Below are 21,877 nucleotides of genomic sequence, written 5' to 3' on the forward strand. Positions count from 1 at the left end.
CACTCCCACAGTAAAGAATTTTTTATCCTCTTGTTCATACAGAACTTCAAGTGTTCCAGTTTGTGCTCATTGCCCCTTGTCCTGTTTCTGCACATGACTGAAAAAAGTCTGTCCCCATCCACTTGACTTTCACTTTTTAGATATGTATTAGCATTGATAAGATTCCCTCTCACTCTTCTTCAGGCTGAACAGTCTCAGGTGTCTCAGTCTTCCCTCATATGGTAGATGCTCTAGGCTCCTATCAGGTTTGTAGTCCTCTGCTGGACTCTCTTCAAGAGTTCCCTATCTGTTTTGAACTGAGGATCCCTGAACTGGACACAGTATTCCAGATGTGCTCGAGTGCACCCTCAGCAAGTTTGCTGATGACACCAAGCTAGTGCTGCAGTTGACACATTAGAAGGAAGGGACACCATCCAGAGGGACCTCAACAAACTTGAAAGGTGGGCCTGTGTGAACCTAATGAGGTTCAACATAGCAAAGTGCAAGGTTTTGCATTTGGGTCGGAGTAATCCCAGATACGTATACAGACTGGGAGAAGAACTTCTTGAGAGTAGCCCTGTGGAGAAGGACTTGGGGTTCCTGGTAGATGAAAAACTGAACATGAGCCAGTAGTGTTCTCTTGCAGCTTGGAAGGCCAATGGTATCTTGGGCTCCATTAGAAGAGGGGTGGCCACCAGGGACAGGGAGGTGATTGTCCCTCTCTACTCTGCCCTCATGAGGCCTCATCTGGAGTACTGCGTTCAGGTCTTAGGCCCCCAGTACAGGAAAGATGTGGAGCTGTTGGAGAGGGTCTTCACCAGGGCAGAGCAGAGGAGGAGGATACCTCCCTTGCCCTGCTGGCCACATTCATTTTAACACACCCCAAGATACCATTGGCCTTGGCCACAAGGGCACACTGCTGGCTCATGGCTAATCTGTTGTTCACCAGGATGCCTAGGTCCTTTTCTGTATTGTATATAAAATATCAGAAAATTATCTTTTCACCTCCTTTTTTCACTGTCTTTTCAGAGATGCAAAAAGCAGTACTTTATTTTAGTGCCAGAGTACTCACTATAAACATATTCTGTGTAACAAAAACTTGCTAAGTCTATGCATAACTTTGAGATTAGCTCTGCTTTAATTAGTAAGGTGGATAGTAAGCGCTCCAGAGTTCCCTTCAAATCAAAATGATTTTCTCATTTTAAAACTCTAAATTTCACTGAGTCTATTTCTCTCGCACTTGGTTGTTTTCTGTAATTTTAGGCTTTAAATCTAACACCTGCAAGCTTAGGTCAACATGTTGGAATCTATCTTTTCAGAATTGTATTTACTATGCAACACTGCATTCAAATTTTAAACTGATCTCTTTTAAAAATATTTATACAGTGAGATCTGAAAGCTAGTTATATCTTTAAACTGGGTTAGATCACACATTTTATAAATGATCTGGATGCAGAACTTGAATGCATACTAAGTCTGCAGATGATACTAAATTAGGAGGAGCTGTTGATTCACTTGGGGGTTGAGAAGCCTTGTAGAGAGATCTTGACAAATCTGGGCAATCACCAACTTTATAAAATTTAGCAAGACCAAGTGCCAGATTCTGCACCTGAGATGGGGCAGCCTTGGTTGTATGTACAGAGTGGAGGATGAGATGCTGGAGAGGAACCCCAGAGAAGGGGACTGGGGGGTTCTGGTTGACAGCTAGTTAAACTGTTGAATAGTACTGGTTGACAGCTAGTAGAGTCTCAGCAGAGAGCCACAAAGATGATAAAGGGCCTGGAGCACCTCTCATGGGAAAAGGCTGAGCAACCTGGGTCTGTTCAGCCTTGAGAAAAGAAGACTCAGAGGGGATCTGATTAATGTTTATAAATATCTGAGGTGCAGGAGGCAAAGGGACAAGGCCAGACTCTTTTCAGCAGTGTATGGTGATAGGACAAGGGGAAATGGCCACAAACTGAAGCACAGGAATTTCCACACAAATGTGCATAAGAACTTCTTCACAGTGAGGGTGATGGAGCACTGGAACAGGCTGCCCAGAGAGGCTGTAGAGTCTCCTTCTCTGGAGACATTCAAGACCCGCCTGGATGCCTACCTGTGCAACCTGGTCTAGGGAGCCTGCTTTGGCAGGGGGCTTGGACTCGATGATCTCTAGAGGTCCCTTCCAGCCCCTACAATTCTGTGATTCTGTGAATCTGAGCCAGCAGTGTGCCCCGGCAGCCCAAAGGGCCAACTGCACCCTGGGGTGCAGAAGGCCCACCAATAAACAGATAGGTGTCTTGAGGACTGGAGAAAAATGTTATTTCAATCACTTCAGCAACTACATTTATAAGGTTTGCAAACTTAACATGGGTAAACCAGTTACTAAAACAATTTACACTGGGGATCTTTGGAGGCACTTTGTCTTATGATAATCAGAATATCAGATATTTATCAACTACAGGAATCAAAATCAAGAAGAACTGACACTTTAAACATTTTTATGGCACATACAGACATTATTTTCTTATTTAGTCTTCTGAGTTTTGAAAATAATAACTGTTACCTGGATCTGTGGCAGACATCAGCGATCCAAAAAATAAACAGTCAGTGAAGTGGAAATCCCATCCTTTTAACTGGCCAATGTGTACCATGGCCTTCACAAAACCATACATTATCAACCTGTCATAGGGAAGACAAGACAGTCATTAAGACACAGTATGTAACACTTACGCTTGTTTAACAATATTAAGCAGTTTCTTGTTCTCTTCAGCTTCTTTTAAATAACCATACCATTTGAATAATGAACATAAACTACTGTCATAAAAATTCTATTTCTATTAACCTGTTCCAGCATTGTATCAAACTTTATAGAGAATTCAAATGCAAAGACTTTCATGAATAATTGCCCTCTGCTGTTGGCAGAGGACAACACTTCAAGTTGTTTATTTTTCAGAAGGGAAGATAATGTAAGCTTAAAAAGACATTATCAAGAGTGATTTGCCTAATGTTACAGAGCCTTTACACAAAGACAGTAAAAATCAGCTATGTAATTTGTTCTAACATTTCCAAATTAATCATCTTCATTGCTATCAGCTTTTAACTGTTGTATTCAAAATTCCAGATGAGTCTCCAAATGAGGCACACATTTTACAGTTCACAATGATAGTGAGGCAACAAAGTCACACTTCAAAATGCACTGCTAAATCTCCTGTAGCTTCACAGGAAGTTGTTCATTGTTTATGTTGATCATTGGTTTATATAATTCAGGAATAATGTCAGAGATGTGTATTCTAAGAAGAATACTGAAATATCTTTTAAAAATGAATGTACTAATTGTTAGAAACTGTAGTAGATTTTAAAAAAAATCTGTATATTTCTGATCTAGTTAATATGTAGATCACTCCAAAAGTAATGCCTCCTATTTATTTTCATGGAAACTAGAACTGATACAAAGAGCACAATAACACTGTTTGATAGAGCAAATTCTCAGTTACAATATTTTTCAACGTATTTGTGACCATTAGCTGTGTATTTTTGCCAGTGATGAACAAGTGCCTGCATGCTGCATTCAGAACAATCTGCACCAGCGGAAAGGTAATAACAAACTGTTTTAATGTACTTCACCAAGCTGTAGATTTTAGCCATAGTATAGTAATACAATTAAATAAAGAAGGAAACAGATAGGTCATCATAGAATTCCCCAATGGTCAGAAGTATTTTTGTATATATTTACATAGGCTGCCTAGAAAACAGTTAATCACAAATTGTTCTAGAACAATGTATCCAGCTGGGAGTCTCCCTGGCTGACAAGCTCATATTTTCTCCATTCAAGAACCAGTGATTCTAGACCCTTTAGTAAAGAGTTTTGGAGCACAAATACGTATGCTTCAAGGGAAGACATCTTCAAAAACTCTGGTGGCTGCTATCTTGATTTGCAGTTCCCTCAAAAGTCAGCAAATAAGGTTAACATATGCATGCCTTTTAGAAACAAATGCCTGAACCTGCTTGCAGTTTTGACCAGAGATAATCGTCTGACTCAGTTAAAATAATTTAAAATAATAAATAAAATGAAGCTTTTACTATGTGGAAAATTTAATCATGACAATTCTTTAAATACTTACAGTAGGCATCATTCACGTCTTTAGCATTGTTTCTTATACCATACTATGTATTTTCAGTGGATTTGTCCACTGTTAGTAAAAAGTTGCAGATTAAACAGACAAACTTGGATTCAGCAGTCTTTGATTCACATAGGGAGTCTAAGTTTGCTGTAAAGCTTAGCACAGTAGAAGACATAGGGAACCTGGTCTTAGTTCATATACTGTTCAATTCTTGGCTGCACTGAAAAGAGAAACAAAACTAAAGCTCAGACTAAAGAACTAAAGAAGGGTGCTAATCACTGAGATGTTAAACCGTGTCCAGCACAGAAAAGAGAAAAACAAGCTCAGAATATTGTTCTTTTTTTTTTTTAATAGATATATATAAACCAAACTAAGCACAGGAAGTTTTGGATTGTGTGAGAAACTACCGGCTTAAATAAATCTAAAGAATCTGTACTTGCACCACTTCCACCTGGCACATTTGAAAACATGCACACAAATGCTTTCATGTTGTGAATTAACTTTTAAAACATAGTTGTTAATCTTTTCTTTAAAAGCTGTCTATTTTTAATAAAGGCTATACATTAGTCAAAGTGATCATTAATCATCATTCATCAGAGTGATTTCTTACTGGACATACCCACACAAAATGCAAAAAAATAAGCTATCTTAACATTGTAGAACTTTAAAATAACTTTGAAGCAGAACATATTTCTTTCATTTTCAGTTCTACTTTCAAAATTCAGTTTCTTATCATCTCTCCAGACTACACAAAAAGTTCAGCTTAGAGGCTATTTTTAACAGTAGAAATCAAAGGGCACTTCTAAACTGGAGTAACTTCTCTGATGTTTGTAAAATTAGTTTAACTATGGGTTAGCTCTCTGGAAAATCATTTAACAAATTCATCATAATACACATCTGCTTACTATTAATAAATTTGACTTTACCTCATTGCATTTATCTATACATATCACAAGCTGAGCATGTAACATGATTAGTTTTTTACAGATTTACATTTTAAGTAAAAATACTTTAGTTACCCTCCATTAGAAATCAGATCCTTTTCTCAATTTTATAGGTTAGAACTAAGAAAATATCCTCCTAAATCGCAGAAGTTACTCTGTATTTTGGAGTGCTCAAACCAAGGTCACGCTCTAACCCTGTGAATTCAAGCTACTTTTTTATTATTCAGAAATGCCAGCCTTGCTTTAACATTTTATTAGCTGATAGAGATTGTTCAGGTGATGCAGACTAGTGTAGACAAATTTAAACAATAAAGCAATTTATCTATGAGAGATGTTAACAACAAATCTCTTTAGAGTAATAGTTAATAATCTAGTGTGACTTTTCCACTACATATTTAAAACTCAGATCTCAACTGGATATTTGAGCTTCCAACTATAGTGATATTAAACATCATACAGTGCTGCACAACATAACTGCTCTTAATGGAAATCCAAGGAGAAAAGCATACACCAATGAGAGCAGCATATTAATCCCAAGGAAACACCCTCTGCTGATGTTCCTGTTGCTGTGAACTATAAACTATAAGTTATGAACTGGAAAAAAAAAAGGTCTTATTAATTTTTAGGGCTGTTGCCATTTCATTTAATTCGTTTAGGTTGTTTTTACCAAGTTTATACCCCACCAAGTTTCAGCATATCTGATTGCTTTAAGAATCTTCAACAGCCTATTTAATATACATTTTAAATAAACATAATATTAAAATATCAGTCATAAAGTTATAAATAAAATGTTAGAACCCTTGAATTTCCTCCAGAATGTTTCTGTCCCACTGGAATGCATTCCCAGTCCAGTGCACGCTGTTTACAAAGAGAAGGCTATTGACACAGATCAAGTTAACAAACCATATAAAATATGGTTTGTTATATGTAAAATAATATTTTTTCAGTTTCTGTCTGTCAAATAATCTTCGTTACTAATTAATTGTGATAAATTTTGTATCAGAACTGAGATCTCCAAGACTGCATAAAGAAAATAGAAGCCCAGCTGCAACCAATGTAGCCCTAATTTCTAATATAGCTTTGAAAATCTTACCTTTAAAATACACTTGCAACATAATTCATATACTTCTTAAATCTTGTTTGTAATCTATTTCAATCTTGTAATTTCTTTGGGAAAGTGGATACCCCTTCAACCACGAGACCTTTCTCTCTTGTGCCCTGAGTGATACTTCTCTGATAAAAAACATTATGAAGTAACTGCCCTTTTCTGCATATAAGTCTGGATTTTACATTTATACTGTGAAATATGCACCATTTAGAAAACTGTATTAGCCACTTGAGATATCATTCTTCTTTTTTTCCCATAATGAAGTAGCATGTACAGTTCCGTGGAACAAAAAGATGTAAGCAACAGATCTAAGAAAAGACTTAGATACAAGACTCTTATGTTGAGAGTCTGAATTCTCAGAGCTGCTGCCTAGAATCCTGCTATACTTCATTTTCATCAGTAAAGCACCTTAACTCCTTAGAGGTCTTTGAGGGGTGAAGGAGGCTTTTCCAGCACTATGTAATGAAGGTACTGCTTGTTCGAAGAACTTTCTGGATTCCTGAACTAGTGAATGACCTGTCTTGCCACAGAAGACTGCTAGAGAGTTGCTGGCACAAAGGTCAGAGATGAATGAAAAAGGGATTGCACTTTGCATTCCCTTTTTCCTCAGCTCTCTGATACATAAGGCGTGTGAGCCTCAGATTCAAACTCCTGCTTCACCTGGTTAACCTTCTTCATTTTCACTAGATACTAGGGAGCCAAAGAGAGACTCTAGGTTCCCAGTGCCTAGAAGCTGCTTCATCTTGCTTAACATTAGCCATTATTCATTAAATTAGACAGCTGGGAAGTGCATGAATATGAAAGTTTGATGTGGTAACAGATGACCTGGGTCCTCATGCTGGCTAAGGGAAAGTCTGAGCATGAGGCTACCACACTTTCATGTCTGGTTCTTTTCTTCTCTATTCCTTCAGCTTTGTTAAGGTAATTTGAAGATGTGGATTTTGCTAGGTGACAAAGTATCTCAGTCCATATGTGTTTTGGATCTAGAAATATATTAAAGGAACAATGTAAAATCAATATATAGCAGGGAATTTATTTTGGGTTGCCCTACCCTCTTATTGTGAATAAATATGCAAATTCATCAAATTCCTTGCATGATCAATAACTAGATGACTAGAAAAATATTTTAGAAAAAAAGATGTGCAAACTGATTAGTAATAAATGGTCCTTGAAGACTTCTCAGTTATACTCGATGGTTCACTGCTGCAAAAAATATTTGTGAATAACTGATTTGGTCAACGATTTGGAGCATTAATAAAGGGATACAGTAGAAGAAAAAAACCCAGCTGTGCTGTAGGAGAGCTGACATTTTCTGCACCCAACACAGTATTTTTTGAAAGCATGGGAAGTACCACATCAAGCCAGAAAAAATATTTTGCCACTTAACAGAAAAGGGAAAAAACAGAAATGTAAATTCAGAATTTTCCAAATTATGCAAGACTGGCAAGTACAAAGTGCCTCATCTCTAAAATATGCTACATAAAATATTGTCATTGCACAGTAGAGGAAACACCATATAAATATTTGACTTGAAGTCAGAATCATTTTCTGGGAAACTGAGCTTTTATTACAAGTATTTCTGGTGTGAATAAACAAGTAGACCACATGAAATCTGGGTACAACACAAAAGAAACCTCAGACTTAAAAAAAAGTCAAAGTAAATAACAATTACTGAAGAACCAGAACAACAATTCAGCATGGCATTTGTGATTCTGAGCATCTGGCCTGGATTAAAGCCTACCTGTGTGAATAAACGGGAAATAATATGCGTTTGTAGGAGGTCCAGGTTGTGTTTTTTTTTTATTGCCACAGTTCAGTTGCTACAAATCTTTTTTTGCTGTGCCTTCAAGAATGGAGTATGGAGAGCATACTGGCTGTCTGGGTACTGCTGGAATTTTACAGAGAGCTTATGTATACAGCTGCTCTCAAGGAAGTCTAGTCTGGGACTGGGACATTCTAGACCAGCTGCTGTTTAAATGTAGAGGAAGAAAAGAGCCCTCTCCTAAAGATTTTACAGAGTAATGACTACTCAAGAAACTATTTAAATGCTCAGGAAAAGCTGTACATAACTATTTTTTTGCAAGAGCTTCTTTTAGTAACAGCTGGCTTTAAGAAATCATGTGAAAAGAGAGACACTGAAATTGCTTTGGGGGTTTTGGGGAAGCTCTGAAAGTTCTGGCTATTTAAACGTCTGTCCAACACACAGCTAGTAAATAAGAAATTATTTGTAGTTTTACAGTAGAAGCCAGCAGGGTGTGTTTGATGTGGAATAGAACGGGGAGGCTGTAGGAAAGATTTAAAGCTGTCAAATGGGGTCAGATTACATCAGGGAAGACATGAGGAAGAAGATACCGCAGTCACCAAGACAGGGAAGATAAGAGCCTAGCAAGAGTTTTAGCCACATGAGTGGACAAGAAAGGCTGTATAAGAAACATGTCAATAAGCAGCATACCTGATAACTAAACACATAACAAAAGACTTTACCAAACCTAAATGCAGCTGGCAAATAGCAGCTCAAGTCATCAGCATTTCTGGGAATGCAAGACCAACCACACGGTGTCCAAAAACACTGTGGAGAGGGACAACATATAGATGAACAGAAAACAAACTAGAGAACAATGTGACAATGACAGGCAGAGATTGCCACTGACAGAACCTCCTAGTTTTATGCATTTTCATCTTCTAAGAGCAAATAAATTGTTTCCATCTAAAGTTTCTATCTTCACTTAGAAAGCACAAAAGCAATGGTTGCTAGATCAGATGAAAACCTTCTGCAGAATCACTGTAAAACATCTGTTGAAATTGTGGTAAAAGCAGTTCCCTTACTAGTCTCAGGTGCATACAGAACAATGGTGAAATAGCAGAATCACAAAGATCCAAATGAAGAAAGAAGGAAGAAAAGCAAGAGCAACTATCAAATATTGTCCCATCGATGCAGCAGATGATTCATACAACATAAGCATACAAAAGAAAATCAGTATTCTTCTTGCTCGTATTTCCAGAACCTCTGAGAAGTAGTGCTGTCTCTGAGCTTTGACCCAGCCTGCTATGCAAAAGAATAGGTTGTTTCTTTTGTTTGCACGAGGTAGCTTAGGTACATGTGAGGTGACACAAATACAAGCTGAAATAAATCCTACATATCGCTCATGGTAAAAATGTGCCTGAATGCTGCAGTCAGGAGAGAAAACCTGTGTTGAGCCTTGATTCCTGACCAAATCCTCAGCTGCAGAAAATGGCATCGCAGTGCCTGTTCCTCTGCATTATAGCAAACAAAAAAATATGGCCGTACATACAGATTGGCAGGTTGGTTTATAGGATGTTTCTTCTTTAATAACTGTATCCTCATATGCAAGCTAAGGGGAAAACCTATCTGTTCCACAAGACTCTACTCTCAATTTAAAGCTGCAGGGAACATAATTAGAATGTAACAGAAACCATTAAATGAAGGTGTACAATATACATGCCATATCCTCAATACACATAAACCCATCTGCCTGATGACTTTATCAGCAGTTGTCTTTTTTCTGTTTTGTTATTTATTGCAGCATCCCTGCTGAATTTCACTACTAGAAATCTTTATTGTGTTAAAGGTTTAAAAAGCATAATTCTAGATTTAAAATGTGTGTGCAGTTGTGCTATGTAGTACAACTGAGATTTGTAATTTAAATCTTTCTTGCCAAGTATGTTTTCTAATCTACAGAGAATTTTTCATCTCATATTTTATCTCCCCAAAGAACCTTACTCTATCTAGATATGATTAGCTTGTAGCTCGAAGCCAGTTGAACATAGCTACAGATTGTAATCACGCAAGCAAAAGATGAAAAAAATCCTAAGGAGTGGCAGCTCTTTCTTTTCACAATGAATAGGTTTATTAATAAGCCAATAATGTGAAAAAGAGAACAAAGATTTTATTCCTGCTTTTGTGTGAAGTAACATAGTGATTGACTGATTGATATTGCAACAGTGATAGAGTCAGAATTTAAAATGTACACTGTGAAATATAAATAGTAGAGATGAAAAAGAAATATTCATTCCTTTAATCTGATCATTCTATTTCTACCACACCAATATATTCCTATAAGTTTCTTTGTACAGTGGGATGCTTCACACCATTGTTTTGGCAACAATGATTCATTGTTTCAAAATACAGTATGCATCAATATATTTGTCACCTTCTAAATCAGTTTTGTCACTAGAAAAGGTATTACATGACTTTTTCTTCAATAAATCATCTGCTAACTAATCAAGGCAAGAGTAAACCTCACTGAAGTGTCCCAGGTAACAGTAAAACAATAGTAAATTTACCTTAAAGTATTCTGTATAAATCACACAGGTAGGATTGGAAAAACAGAGCAGAAATGGGCTTTACTAATCCTCTTCATACCTAGTTACCTGAGGCACAGTGACAGCTCAGCTGATGAGTACCGTGACTATTTAGTATCTATAGACCGGACAGAAACTGTTCAAATGAGCACAGCTGTGCTCCTGACTAGGCATTAGATGGTGTGAGATTTGCTTAGCGATATCTAACATGCAAGACTTTCAGTAATTACAGATAATCGCCTATTTCCTTCTTAAATCAGAAGTTTTGATAGGGAGCCCTAGTGGAGAGAAGCACACACCTCAGAGATAGGATTTAGGTGGATGGGATTAAGAGGGGCTGCATTGCAGTAATATTTATCTTAGCTTTTATGCCCCTCTTTATTGGTATCGGACCAAGAGAGAGACTGTCCTTTCTTATGCTAGTACTGGGAGAGATCAACTGAAGCACATGCAAGCACGTCCAAGCACAGGCTGCAGCAAGGTGTGCGCATACAAGAGGATAGCAGCCCTGTGTGTATCAGCAGCCTCCCTCGGAGCGAGCCTAGAGGTGACTGTGGGTGCACATACACCCACTGCTGATCTGTCCCCAGTCACAGGCTATTATTATGCCTTTGGAAGCTGAAGTAAATTATTTGGAATTTAGAAAAGGCCCAACTGTATTTGTGTTTGATGCTTTAGCCTGGCCTGAATGAGAGTGCAGAATGCCTGAAGGGGTCAAAAAGCCTGAATGTGAGCCTTGGCTTACAACACCTTCCTACAGAGTCTTGCTCAAGAAAGTCAGGAATTGCTACATTTCAATGTTTTGATTAGTCTTCTGTAATACATATGGACCATAGATAATGTGTGTTCTGATACAAAGATGTGTTTAATTTAAAGATGCAACTGCAGATTTTCTGAAGTAATGCTAACAAGGTGGCAAAAGTAAGTCAAGATGAATGATATACATCTCATTCTGACACTACTAAACTGTCCTCAAACATATTTTACCACATGTAAATCAGTTTACATACTAATATTCAGTTATGTCACAGTCTGTAAATGAATCTAGCTAAGAATTAACTAGAAAAATGGAACAACCTTTATTTTTTTCTTACAAAATAATTTCTTAAATTCTCCTTAAAGTAGTTCCTTAAATTGCGATATCTCCAGGTTGAATGTTTTTCACCTTGTGTTGAAGCCCATATGTTGCTTATATTTTGACTTTATGAACTACTAACTCATTCTTTGCAGTGACTTCCAAGTGAGAGGTATGCCTATGTGAGCTGAAAAGTCAGCTGAGGTCACTGAACATAGCTGGGAACTGTCTGTAAACAGGATTCCAATTTGCCTGTTTGTTTGTTTAAAAGCTCCCCACAAAGTTAAGTTCACTATTTTTCAGACTGGATTTCAAATAGTTCTTTCTGTACTATAGTTTCATAGTATTTTGCATTAAAGTCATACTAACCAAACCACCGCAGTTTACAACTGCACAATATTATTTAATGCTTTTTAAATATTCTTTCAATGAGTATAACACAACTCCGGGATCCCTCTGTTCCTGAGCTCCATTTAAATCAGAGCCATTAAACCTGAATGTCTTTGCAATGAAAAAGCTGTACTTGGTCTTTGAGTGATGACTACAATCTCATAATTACTTGGGTAAATGAGCCATGAAACACTGTCAGCTGTACTGTGTCCAATATATACTACCACCGAATATTTTATTGCACTACAAAGATTTAAACATTACATCAAGATTTACTCAACTCAGTGTTACTTATTGAGAAATCTTACAATAAATACTGGATAACTGACAATTTTGAGACAGGTATCATCATGAAAGTAAAAATAAATGTAAAAAATGAGAGGTAAGATTTTCCAGATACCATAATGGTAAATTATTTTAGAAATCCATAAATAGCTGTTAAATGCTATAATAGCTGTAAAAAATGCTCATGAAACTTTGAGAAAAATATTAACAACGCTAAGAGACTTCCATATGAGAAGAGAAGGACTGAAAATACCTAGTTTGCAACAGAGATAATAAAAAGATATTGATAGGGTATTCCCTACAGGAGTTGAAAACATCATGATTTAATGATGGCTACGGAACTATTGACACATAATGAACAGAAAGTCAGGGTGTTAGGTAAATGAGATTCACTACTGAATTGGCTAATTCATTTGGACAGCAGTGATTTAGTTCACCAGTTAGTTATTTCAGTGATTATCAATATTATAGCAGGCATGGAATGCAAAGTTGAAGATATTGATATCCTGAAGAATCCTGGTCAAAACATACAAGAGTTTTCTTAAGTTCAAGAAAACCTGTTATAGACAATCAGAAAACTGCTTTCAGTAAAAGAAGTTTCTTTCTGGTCCACGGATGAGTGGGTACTCTGTATTCTGAAATGTGAAGACCTCTAATCCCATCTCATTATCAATATAAATGTCTGATTTTATTAAAGACTCTGCTAAATCCATGGCTTTAACAATGTCTGATAGCAGTAAGTATCACAGATTAGCTATGGACTAAGAACAAAAGTTTGTATCTATTTTCTTCACCTTTGATCAACTTCAAATGTGCTATCATTATTATATTGATGGAGGAATTAAATGAGGATCATCTTGCCTTTTCTTTTTTACCTCAAAAACATTCCCTCTGTCAAAAAACTTTTAACTGATATTTCTTCAGAACTCCATGTAACAGCAAAACCCTACTTTCAGAAATAGGCTTCAAGACAATGAAGAATGTTAGTAGAAAGACCTGTTCAGGGAAAGTCTTCAAATCTGATGGACCTCAATGATTAAAAGGAATTAAAAACCTGATTCAGCAGAAAGTCTGAGGAAAGTATTTAGAATCAAGAGGGTGAGAATCAATGTTTTGAACTCTCTCTCCAAGTATTGAAATATTGCTAAGGTGTTATCATCCTGTGTGGAAGACAGATATGTTCCTGTTTACTATTCACTCTGAACTAATTCATGAGTCAGTTAGCTGCTATCCTAAAAATTCAGAATGAAAATCAACAAGAACTCTGAAACAGCAATGTTTTTGGCCCACATTTGAAGAATACTGCATTTAAAATATGAAAATATTTTGATTTAATATTTCCCATCAACATACAGAAAAAGCTATGATCTTATGTTTGCAAGGATCGGTTACAATAGGTTCTCACTGGAGCACCTCATATTCCCTTTAAATGAGTTTGTATTGCCATCAAAGATAATTATGAACTTTTTGTGATTTCAGTATAATGTAAATTGGATTAGAGAATAACCTGTTGTAAAATAGGACATGAAATGAACTATAAAGAAATATGTTTGAAACCATTTTAGCATTTTTATTGGATTAGCTCAGTCAAATGGTGATAAAAGTGCTGAAGAACAAAGAAAAGAACTCACACCTTACACGCAGACTGGCAAATATTCTAGATGAACACTTAATTTACAGTGTCATTTTGAAATGTAAAATGTACTTTTAGATAAATTAATTGAATATTTTTAGCACAGACAGGAACCTTGCTAAGTTTTGAGAGTTTTTGAAGTTTGTGCTTGGTTCGATGTCTCATACAAAATGGAAGGGACATATGAATATCATCTTTGAGTTTCATGTTTCTAAGTTAGGGTTATCTTTTTTATTCTTTAATAATTGAAACCCAGACATAAATTATCTAAAATTCTAAGAATCTCTGTAAGCGTGCAGACATAAAAAGAAACCCATCAGTCCAGCCTGGTTTTATTTTTTAAACAGAATGGAAAATTAAAATTGTAGAGAGGCTAGAAAAGATCTTGTTTGGGTAGTGGCTGTATTCTCACATTTGTACTTCATTTAGGCTAGGTTCTGCCCTTGCTCCAAGGCATTCACATTTTAAATTGGTATTTAGTGTTGCGCTGACTTCCCTATATCCATTCCATGCTCTTGATGCATTCTGTACCTACAACTTTCCACACATGAATCAAACCTCTTTTATCTGGAATAGGTGATACAAGATACAGATAAAAGTCAAAATAAACAGAAGTTTATGACCAAACATTACTTATCTCTGGTGGCTAAGCCAGCATCCTTGCTACAGCCGACAAGGAAGGAGGAGAATGCCAAGATTTCTTGTGTACAAGCTAAGTTCTATTTTCAGGGATATGAGTATTAATGTGCAATGATATTCACTTATGAGGTACAAACTGAATTTTTTTGAAGGAAAGCAATTTAACTAAACAATAGACCAACAAATATATCTAATGTGACATGAAACTAGAGTGAAAAATATTCAGGAATAGGAAACTTACAGGCTAGTAAATAACTTCTCAGGGTGAATATATTTGTCCTGATATGATTCAGAATGAGTCAACAGGCAGAATGCTGTAACTCGTGGCAAATAAGTTACCTCCTTCTTACACTGCTGTTCTTAATTGGTGCATTGGATAGAAATACTATTTTGATACACTCAAACATAGTAGCAGAATCCCAAAGACACCTACAGTTGTGATACTTTATTTTTAAAAAAGCTCATACTTAATAGGTTTGTGGCTTTTGAAGTTGTAATAAAAAATAAATTTGACTAGTATCAGTGTTCTATGAAGAGACTGAATCTACAGTTATGAATCTGTGGTTTTATGAGAGTTTCATCTTCCCCACCATTATTATATTACTGAATCATAAAGATCACGTTATTAAATGGGTACACAAATATTTTAATCAGGTCTTTCACTATTGATTTGCTCCATGGAACATAGCTCTTTCTTCATTGTAGCTTTTTTATTTTTATACCAAAAATCCATCAAATATGGATCTGTTAAGTTCTTTATTATGATTGATTATGATAGGATTAACGTCCTGCAGGTTTGACTTTTCTCTCTGATGCAGCAAAACACCAATGGCAAAGATGCCTCAGTTAGCTACTGCATCTGAGGAGCACAGAGACAGGGGAAGAGTCGACACTGAGTAACAAGAAAGAAAGACTTCTGCTTCCAGATTCACAGTCCATTCCAGTCGCTATTCCTCAGGTAGCCACAAGGAGTGGTTTATGCCAGTGACTTTTTTTTCTTCTTTCCTTTTTTTTTTTCTTTTTCTTTTCTTTTTTCCCATTCTCTCCCCACACCACTGGGAGGGGAGGAATGAGCTAAAGGCTATGTGGTGTTCATCTGCTTGCATGGTTAAACCACAACATTAAGCTTCCCATGGAAGAGCTCATTGTGTATTCACAAGCACATGCGAATTATTTCTAGTGAAACTCAGTGCTTTGCAGATGCTGGAGTTGTCCAGCCACAGCTTAGGAATTGCCAGGAAATGTGGTTAGTTATTGCTAGTAAATGTCAATAGGTGGAAATTATTGCCTATTCATTTTGGTTTGTAAGATATAAACCTATAAGATCCTGTAGGATATATGAGAGAACCTTTACAATAAATCTACTTCACTCCCTCTCCAGTTTCTCATTTTCTTTTCCCTGAAGGCTGAATAAACTTGTAAATAATTGTGCTTTATTTTACTAGCACTAAATTCCGATTAAGAAGACTTAAACAGGCACAACAGTCAGCTGTATAAAAGACATTTTTCTGACAGAATATCTGAGATGTTTGTCGAAGTAATATCTTTAGGACAAACTGACTGGATGCATCTCTCAAGGGACATGCTACTTCCACCACACCGTCTTCATAATGGTTTTGTGTCTTGTTTAACTAACAAATAAAATTCACCATTCTACAGGATGAGGTTTGACTGTCTTTAAAATCTAAAGCTACTCCTGTAGCTTTTAGTAGACATGATTAAGTAGAAAATTGCCTTAAATGTTTCCTGGGTGAGGCAAATGAATGATAATTAAATTGATTAAATGGAAACGCAGTTGTGAGATATTGGCTGCTTTCACATAGAAAATGTAAATGTACTTTGTAAATATATGAATAATAAATGGGTCTGATGAGAAAAGTTTGAGATATTTGTATAAAATATTTTGACTTTGGGACAGCTCTAACGCAGTCACAATTGATCACATTGGAAGTAGTACCTAAAGTGTGTATGTAGAACCATGAAAACAGGAGACAAAGAATTTTTGCCTAACCCACGTGAAATACCAAGTTAAATAAGATTAGTAAGATGAATATGGCAAGCATATGGGATTCACTGAAAATAACACTAAAAATCAATTGTGTATCCCTTTTTTCACTTGCTCAGATTGAATGTCACTAGAATCTGATTCCTGTCCGTAGGGTATAAATGCAGAGTAACTTCATGAATAACATGGGACTTGTATTGCTATTCACTAGGCATGACTGTGTGTCCCAGACACTTCTCTCAACATGATTTTTAAATGTTTTATTGATCTTTGAGTATTTAGAGAGCTCAGAGAAAGAGTCTCCCTTTCTCTTCTAGGTGAGAACGATTCCATCAGATGAACATTTGCATATCAGTAAACCAAATCCCTGTGATACAATTCTTTACAAGATACAGTGTTTAAAAAAATAAATTAACAGATAGCGAAACAGGGGAAAGTGAACTCTACTTACCCTGAAAGAGCAAGCTGTTTACTTCATTGGGAATTACACTATTTTTTCCTCACTCTGTCTATGATAACTGATGGACTGCATGACATTTTCCCTTCACCTGGCATTTTAGGGCTCCTGCAGTTGGAATAAGGGCTATAAAGGAGCAAGGAGAGCTGTGACTTAGGTATAATGAATGATCTATCCTCACCTGTACCATGGCCATTGCTTACATGAGCAGTTTGACAGTGTGCCAATTCTGTACAGTTCTGGCCACCTCCTTTTCCCATGGTTATCTTTAACTCAGCCAAGTTAAAGCACTTATGTGCTGGGCAACAAGAAAGAGGGTATCAAATATAAAAAATGCGTGCTAAACTTAAACTGACCTTCAGTTTCCAGGTTCATGAAGAAAGCACAACACTACCAACTAGGAGAACAGTAGGTGCAACATACTCAGATTCAGGTTAAATTTATAAATGCTTGTCACTCACATTGTGCAGCTGCATTTGCATCAGAACGCAGCAGACACTCAATAGCACTCACCACTCCTATAATACTGTGTGGAACAGGGAATGAGAAACAAAGCCTGCCATCAAAACTGCAGGAGAAGTCTGGGTGAGAAAGACGCAATGTAATTATTATGGCTTAGGCTGATAAGGACACTGGGGCAAATGTCACTATTCCTGCAAAAGTGTGCCATTGGATTTGTATACATGCATTATTCAGGATATCAAGCAGCTTTACAGTTCCTCTAGAAGCACAGTTACCCTTGCAGGCTATGGTATGCAGTATTCTATTAAAGGTGAAAGGAGTAGTTAACTGAAGCACTAACACTGCTGTATGAAATACATTGTTTCATACACGTCCCTCTTGGCTCCAAAAATGTGCACCACAGCCCACCACTGATGTGGGCCAAGACATGGGTGGAGTAAGGCATCTATGTGGTAATGTGCTGCAATCAGACACAGACTTGACAGCAGGCTGGAAAATGTTTTTTCAGCAATAGGACTGATTAGACATTCACAGCTAGAGCTGCAGAGCTGTAGAAATGCAAATAGATTTGTTCCCCATAATGGCAGCAATTACAGCTTTGCTTCATCCTATAGATGGATCAAAGTGAAGAGTAAAGAACTGACATTTCTGCACACTAGGATTGTTCTTTCATTATTTCCATGCTCCCAGGTTTTTATGTATACTGGACAAAGCACCCATGAATATACTGCAGTGTAGCCTTTTAGGGAGGGAATAATGAGCTATAATATATGGTCTAATAGCTCTTTTCTTGCTCTAATTTCTCTGCCTCCATGTTCATTCTATGACTTCAGAGATCAGAGAAAAAAAGATTACATTCCTAAATGAGCCAGACTGAACATTCCTTTCTTGGGAGGACACTGATATTACATCACTGAGCATTGCCTACTAAAAACTATGGTAACTTTTGTTCTTTATATTGTTATACAGCAGCTGTAGTCAATTTTTTTTACTCACTGACACAGTTTTACAGAGCATCTGTTTAAACTTCATAGTAAACTGTAAGTTGCAGAAATCCTTTTTTTTGTCTTCTAAATCTCATATGGACAATTGATGACTCAAAATGCTTGCCAGCAGCAGCGTGTACCATAGGTTGAACAACAGTGCATGAAATACTGCTTGTATCACATTAGAGAACTCTTTCCTAAAGCAGAAAGGGCCTCTACAGACATGCAGGTTTTTTGAGACTATTCACAAAAGTGAGCCATACTTCAGAAATAAAGAAACATAAGCTGTTTTAGGTTGCCTGTTGGCATAGCTCCAAGTAATTAAGTTGAGAAGTAATTTTGGAATGCATAGACAGAACTTTAAAAAGTGGCCTTAAGATCTCTACTTCCTTCAGTCTGGAATTCTTTCTATGCTAAATTATGTATTGGTTCTGTTTTTTGTCTTTTTTTAAAATTATTTTTATTTTCAATTACACTTTATTGTTTTCTGCACAGTTGCACAGCCCTCTTTTTTCTATTTCATGATGATTTCTCCTGTAGTAAAACACTTGTCTATGTTTTGGAACACTGAAAGGGTTAGAGACTTTACAGAACTACTTGCACTTGTCAAACACTTACTGAAGTTAACAGAAGTTTGTGCTGCACACGGAAATAATGGTGATAATGTTTTTTTCCATTAAATGAATGTACAGTAAAAACTGAACAGAATATGAAAGATGAGACAGAAGAGCGCAGCAGAGCTGCCTGCAGTTAAGCACTAATGACAAGAAATCAGGGAATAAATCTTGATCCTATCTCATAAGTGAAGAAGCCTCAAGACTGGAAATGAATGTTAAATATCCACCCAGTCTCATGAAGCAGCATGAAGCCACATCTAGAGTGGGATCAGCAGCTCTGACCACTTTCCAGAGTCTGTGCATGAACTGCACTTTGCCACCCCCTGCTGTCCAAACCCTCTCCAAGCAGTAGTCATTTTGTCTAGTTAAGACCTTGTTCAAAGGAAACTGTGTTTTCTGGGCACAGAACTAAAACAGCGGGTATACTTGTCTTGCAGTATCCTTCTGCTTCACAAAATCTTACATGATTTTGGGATGGCTCTGGGATGCTCCCAACTCCCAGTACAAACCCAGAGAGAGAGCTGTAAGTATAACTTCCGTACATTTTGTTCGCCAGTTCCTTGGAAACATTTCAGCTTGCTGCATTTGGGATGGGACACAGCCTCAAAAGGACAGGCAGGATTCTGCATGGAAGCCTCTGGCCCACAAGCCACTCTGTTGCTATCACACAGCACGTGGCTTTGACTCAGCCTAAGGAGTCCCTATGGATGGATTTTTCCCAACTTTTCCTGCTCTTCCTCACCTTCTTGTAGTTCCAGCCTAAAGAATAGCCCTGTTTGTTCTAGAATTTGTACCTGCTTCTGCTGATTGACAATATTTTCAAACTCAAATTAATTTTAGTGAATGTTAGAACTTCCAAAGGATAAAAAAACATACCCAGAAGCCTCGTTTATATTCACTGAAGCTTGAATCTATTTGGTTGCATAGAAAGCAGGGCTGTCTGCAACACCTTACCAGAAGAAAAAGCACAGATGAAAGGAGAAATCGTGGCACTAAGGATTTTACATTTCCTCTGCACTTTGATGTTCAGCTTTCACTCCACTCCCTACCCGAAGCAAGCTAACACTATGGTGTGTGACTACATGCTTCTAAGTGGTAGAATCTGCCTCCAGGCACCTTCCTTATAGTCTTCCTTGCTACATCTGAAAAATCATTGGCCTCCCCAGCATCAGTTTGAGTGACAACGATCAATACTAAAGAAAGGGCATCCTCATGGCAATTTTATCAATTGGAAATCATACGTGAGGCTTTTTATATGGTCTATCAAGAGAAAATTAAAAATAAGTCAGAAAAATATAATGATCAAACAGATTAAAGAAGGAAGAAAAAAGGGCAAAAGTAACTCTGACACACTTTAAAGGCAGAAATCCCCGCAAAAAAGGAAGTATGAAGGCACAAATGTATCTGCACAGCATCTTGGCACCACACCGTTAAAACTTCCCTTGAGACAGGGGCTTATATAGTCTTGCTACAGAAAAAAAAGACAGCATTCCTGCAGGGATGTTGGCTGAATAATACGACAGTGTTTCCACATTAAAAAAGCACCAAAAGATAAAAAATAAGTCATCAAACAAGATCTTCATTAAATGACACAGTTTGTTTTCTTTGAATTGTGCAGCTTTTAGTTTACATTTGGATCATATTTTCCAGCTCTTCACAATGAGGCATCAACAAATGAATAGAATATGAGATTTCAGAATAATAAAAATATCCCATGGCATAGCACCGTAATTAAAATATCAAATAGAAGGAGGTTTGCCAATAAAACCAGGCTTGATAGCACAAGGTGTGGCACACCTCTGAAAAGTGTTACTTCGCTTTCAGCCCTCTGTCCTGGCTGTTGCCAAAGGTTTTTGTCCTTGTAGCACAATGGGGTTAGTATCTAGAAGCTGCTGTTGAAAAGAGACATATAGGCAGAGTTTGAATAATTAATTCTTTTAAAGCTGAAGCCACCTAGGGCCAGGACCTAATGAAGAGAGGTAGAATACAGAGGAGAAAAAGTTTAGCATGGTACGGCTAGAGGCTCCTTGTTTATAGCCCATGACAAGCTAACCTCATGGTGTGCATATTTTTCTCCTCAGCAGAGAAGCTCTCACTAAGGCTCTTTAATCAGGGGGCACATTACTTGAGAAGGTTTGTGGGAGTGTTTGTCCTTCACAAGAGAACAAAGGCGAATACTTCAAAGGAACAAAGTCTCAGGTAACCACTGTCAGCTGTCTTATGTATTTATAATTATAGATTACGTATCAGGTCATCATGTCATTAACAGATTAATCTACTCTTTCATTAAAACCAAAATTATTTACAACATCCTTATTGTGTGTGTGGATGTCATATGTAAATATATGAATCCCCATCCATGTTACTGAAAAAACAAGTTGATACAGTTTTTGGGGGACAGGTAGAAGTTACTTTTTGTGTTTCAACGCAGTGAGAAAAAAATGACAAAATGTATGTGCTTACAGTTGTCATTAGGTAATTTTTGGCAGGCTTAACTACTACCTTCTCTTCTTGTTTATTTTTGAGTTGTTCATTCATGAATGTGCCAGTTTGACAGCCCCAAAGACAGGGAGCATCTGTTTGCCTATAAAGGAAATATATTTACAACATTCACTTCCACAAACTGCTCCCGAAAGAGTGCTTCAGTCATACGCTTGAGGGGCTAACAAGAGGATCAGTAATCTAAAACCCCCAGCATCTTGCCAAGCGTACTAATGAAGCTGCAATTTACCGGTGAAAGGTTGGAACTGTATCAGGTTTTGCAGTCTATTTCTTTCACTAGAAGTGCAAGGGGACAACTAGTTCAGGCTTCTGAGTCAATTCCAAGCCTGCAAGTGTTATTGTAACTAATGTAATTTTGTTGGTGATGTG

At 37.1% G+C, this 21,877-nt stretch overlaps 1 protein-coding gene across 5 annotated transcripts in view; it reads right to left on the reverse strand.

Moving 5' to 3' along the window:
- The window catches only part of SLC9A9 (solute carrier family 9 member A9), a 187,400-nt gene that overhangs the window by 141,378 nt on the left and 24,145 nt on the right, over nt 1-21,877 (reverse strand). For all 5 annotated transcript variants that reach the window (XM_021395850.1, XM_021395851.1, XM_021395854.1 and 2 more), the window contains exon 5: nt 2,525-2,640. In XM_021395850.1, the coding sequence (XP_021251525.1) occupies nt 2,525-2,640 (116 nt within the window). The remainder of the gene's footprint in view (nt 1-2,524; nt 2,641-21,877) is intronic.

The sequence above is a fragment of the Numida meleagris genome, chromosome 4, assembly GCF_002078875.1.
Source record: "Numida meleagris isolate 19003 breed g44 Domestic line chromosome 4, NumMel1.0, whole genome shotgun sequence".
NCBI classification, from domain to species: domain Eukaryota; kingdom Metazoa; phylum Chordata; class Aves; order Galliformes; family Numididae; genus Numida; species Numida meleagris.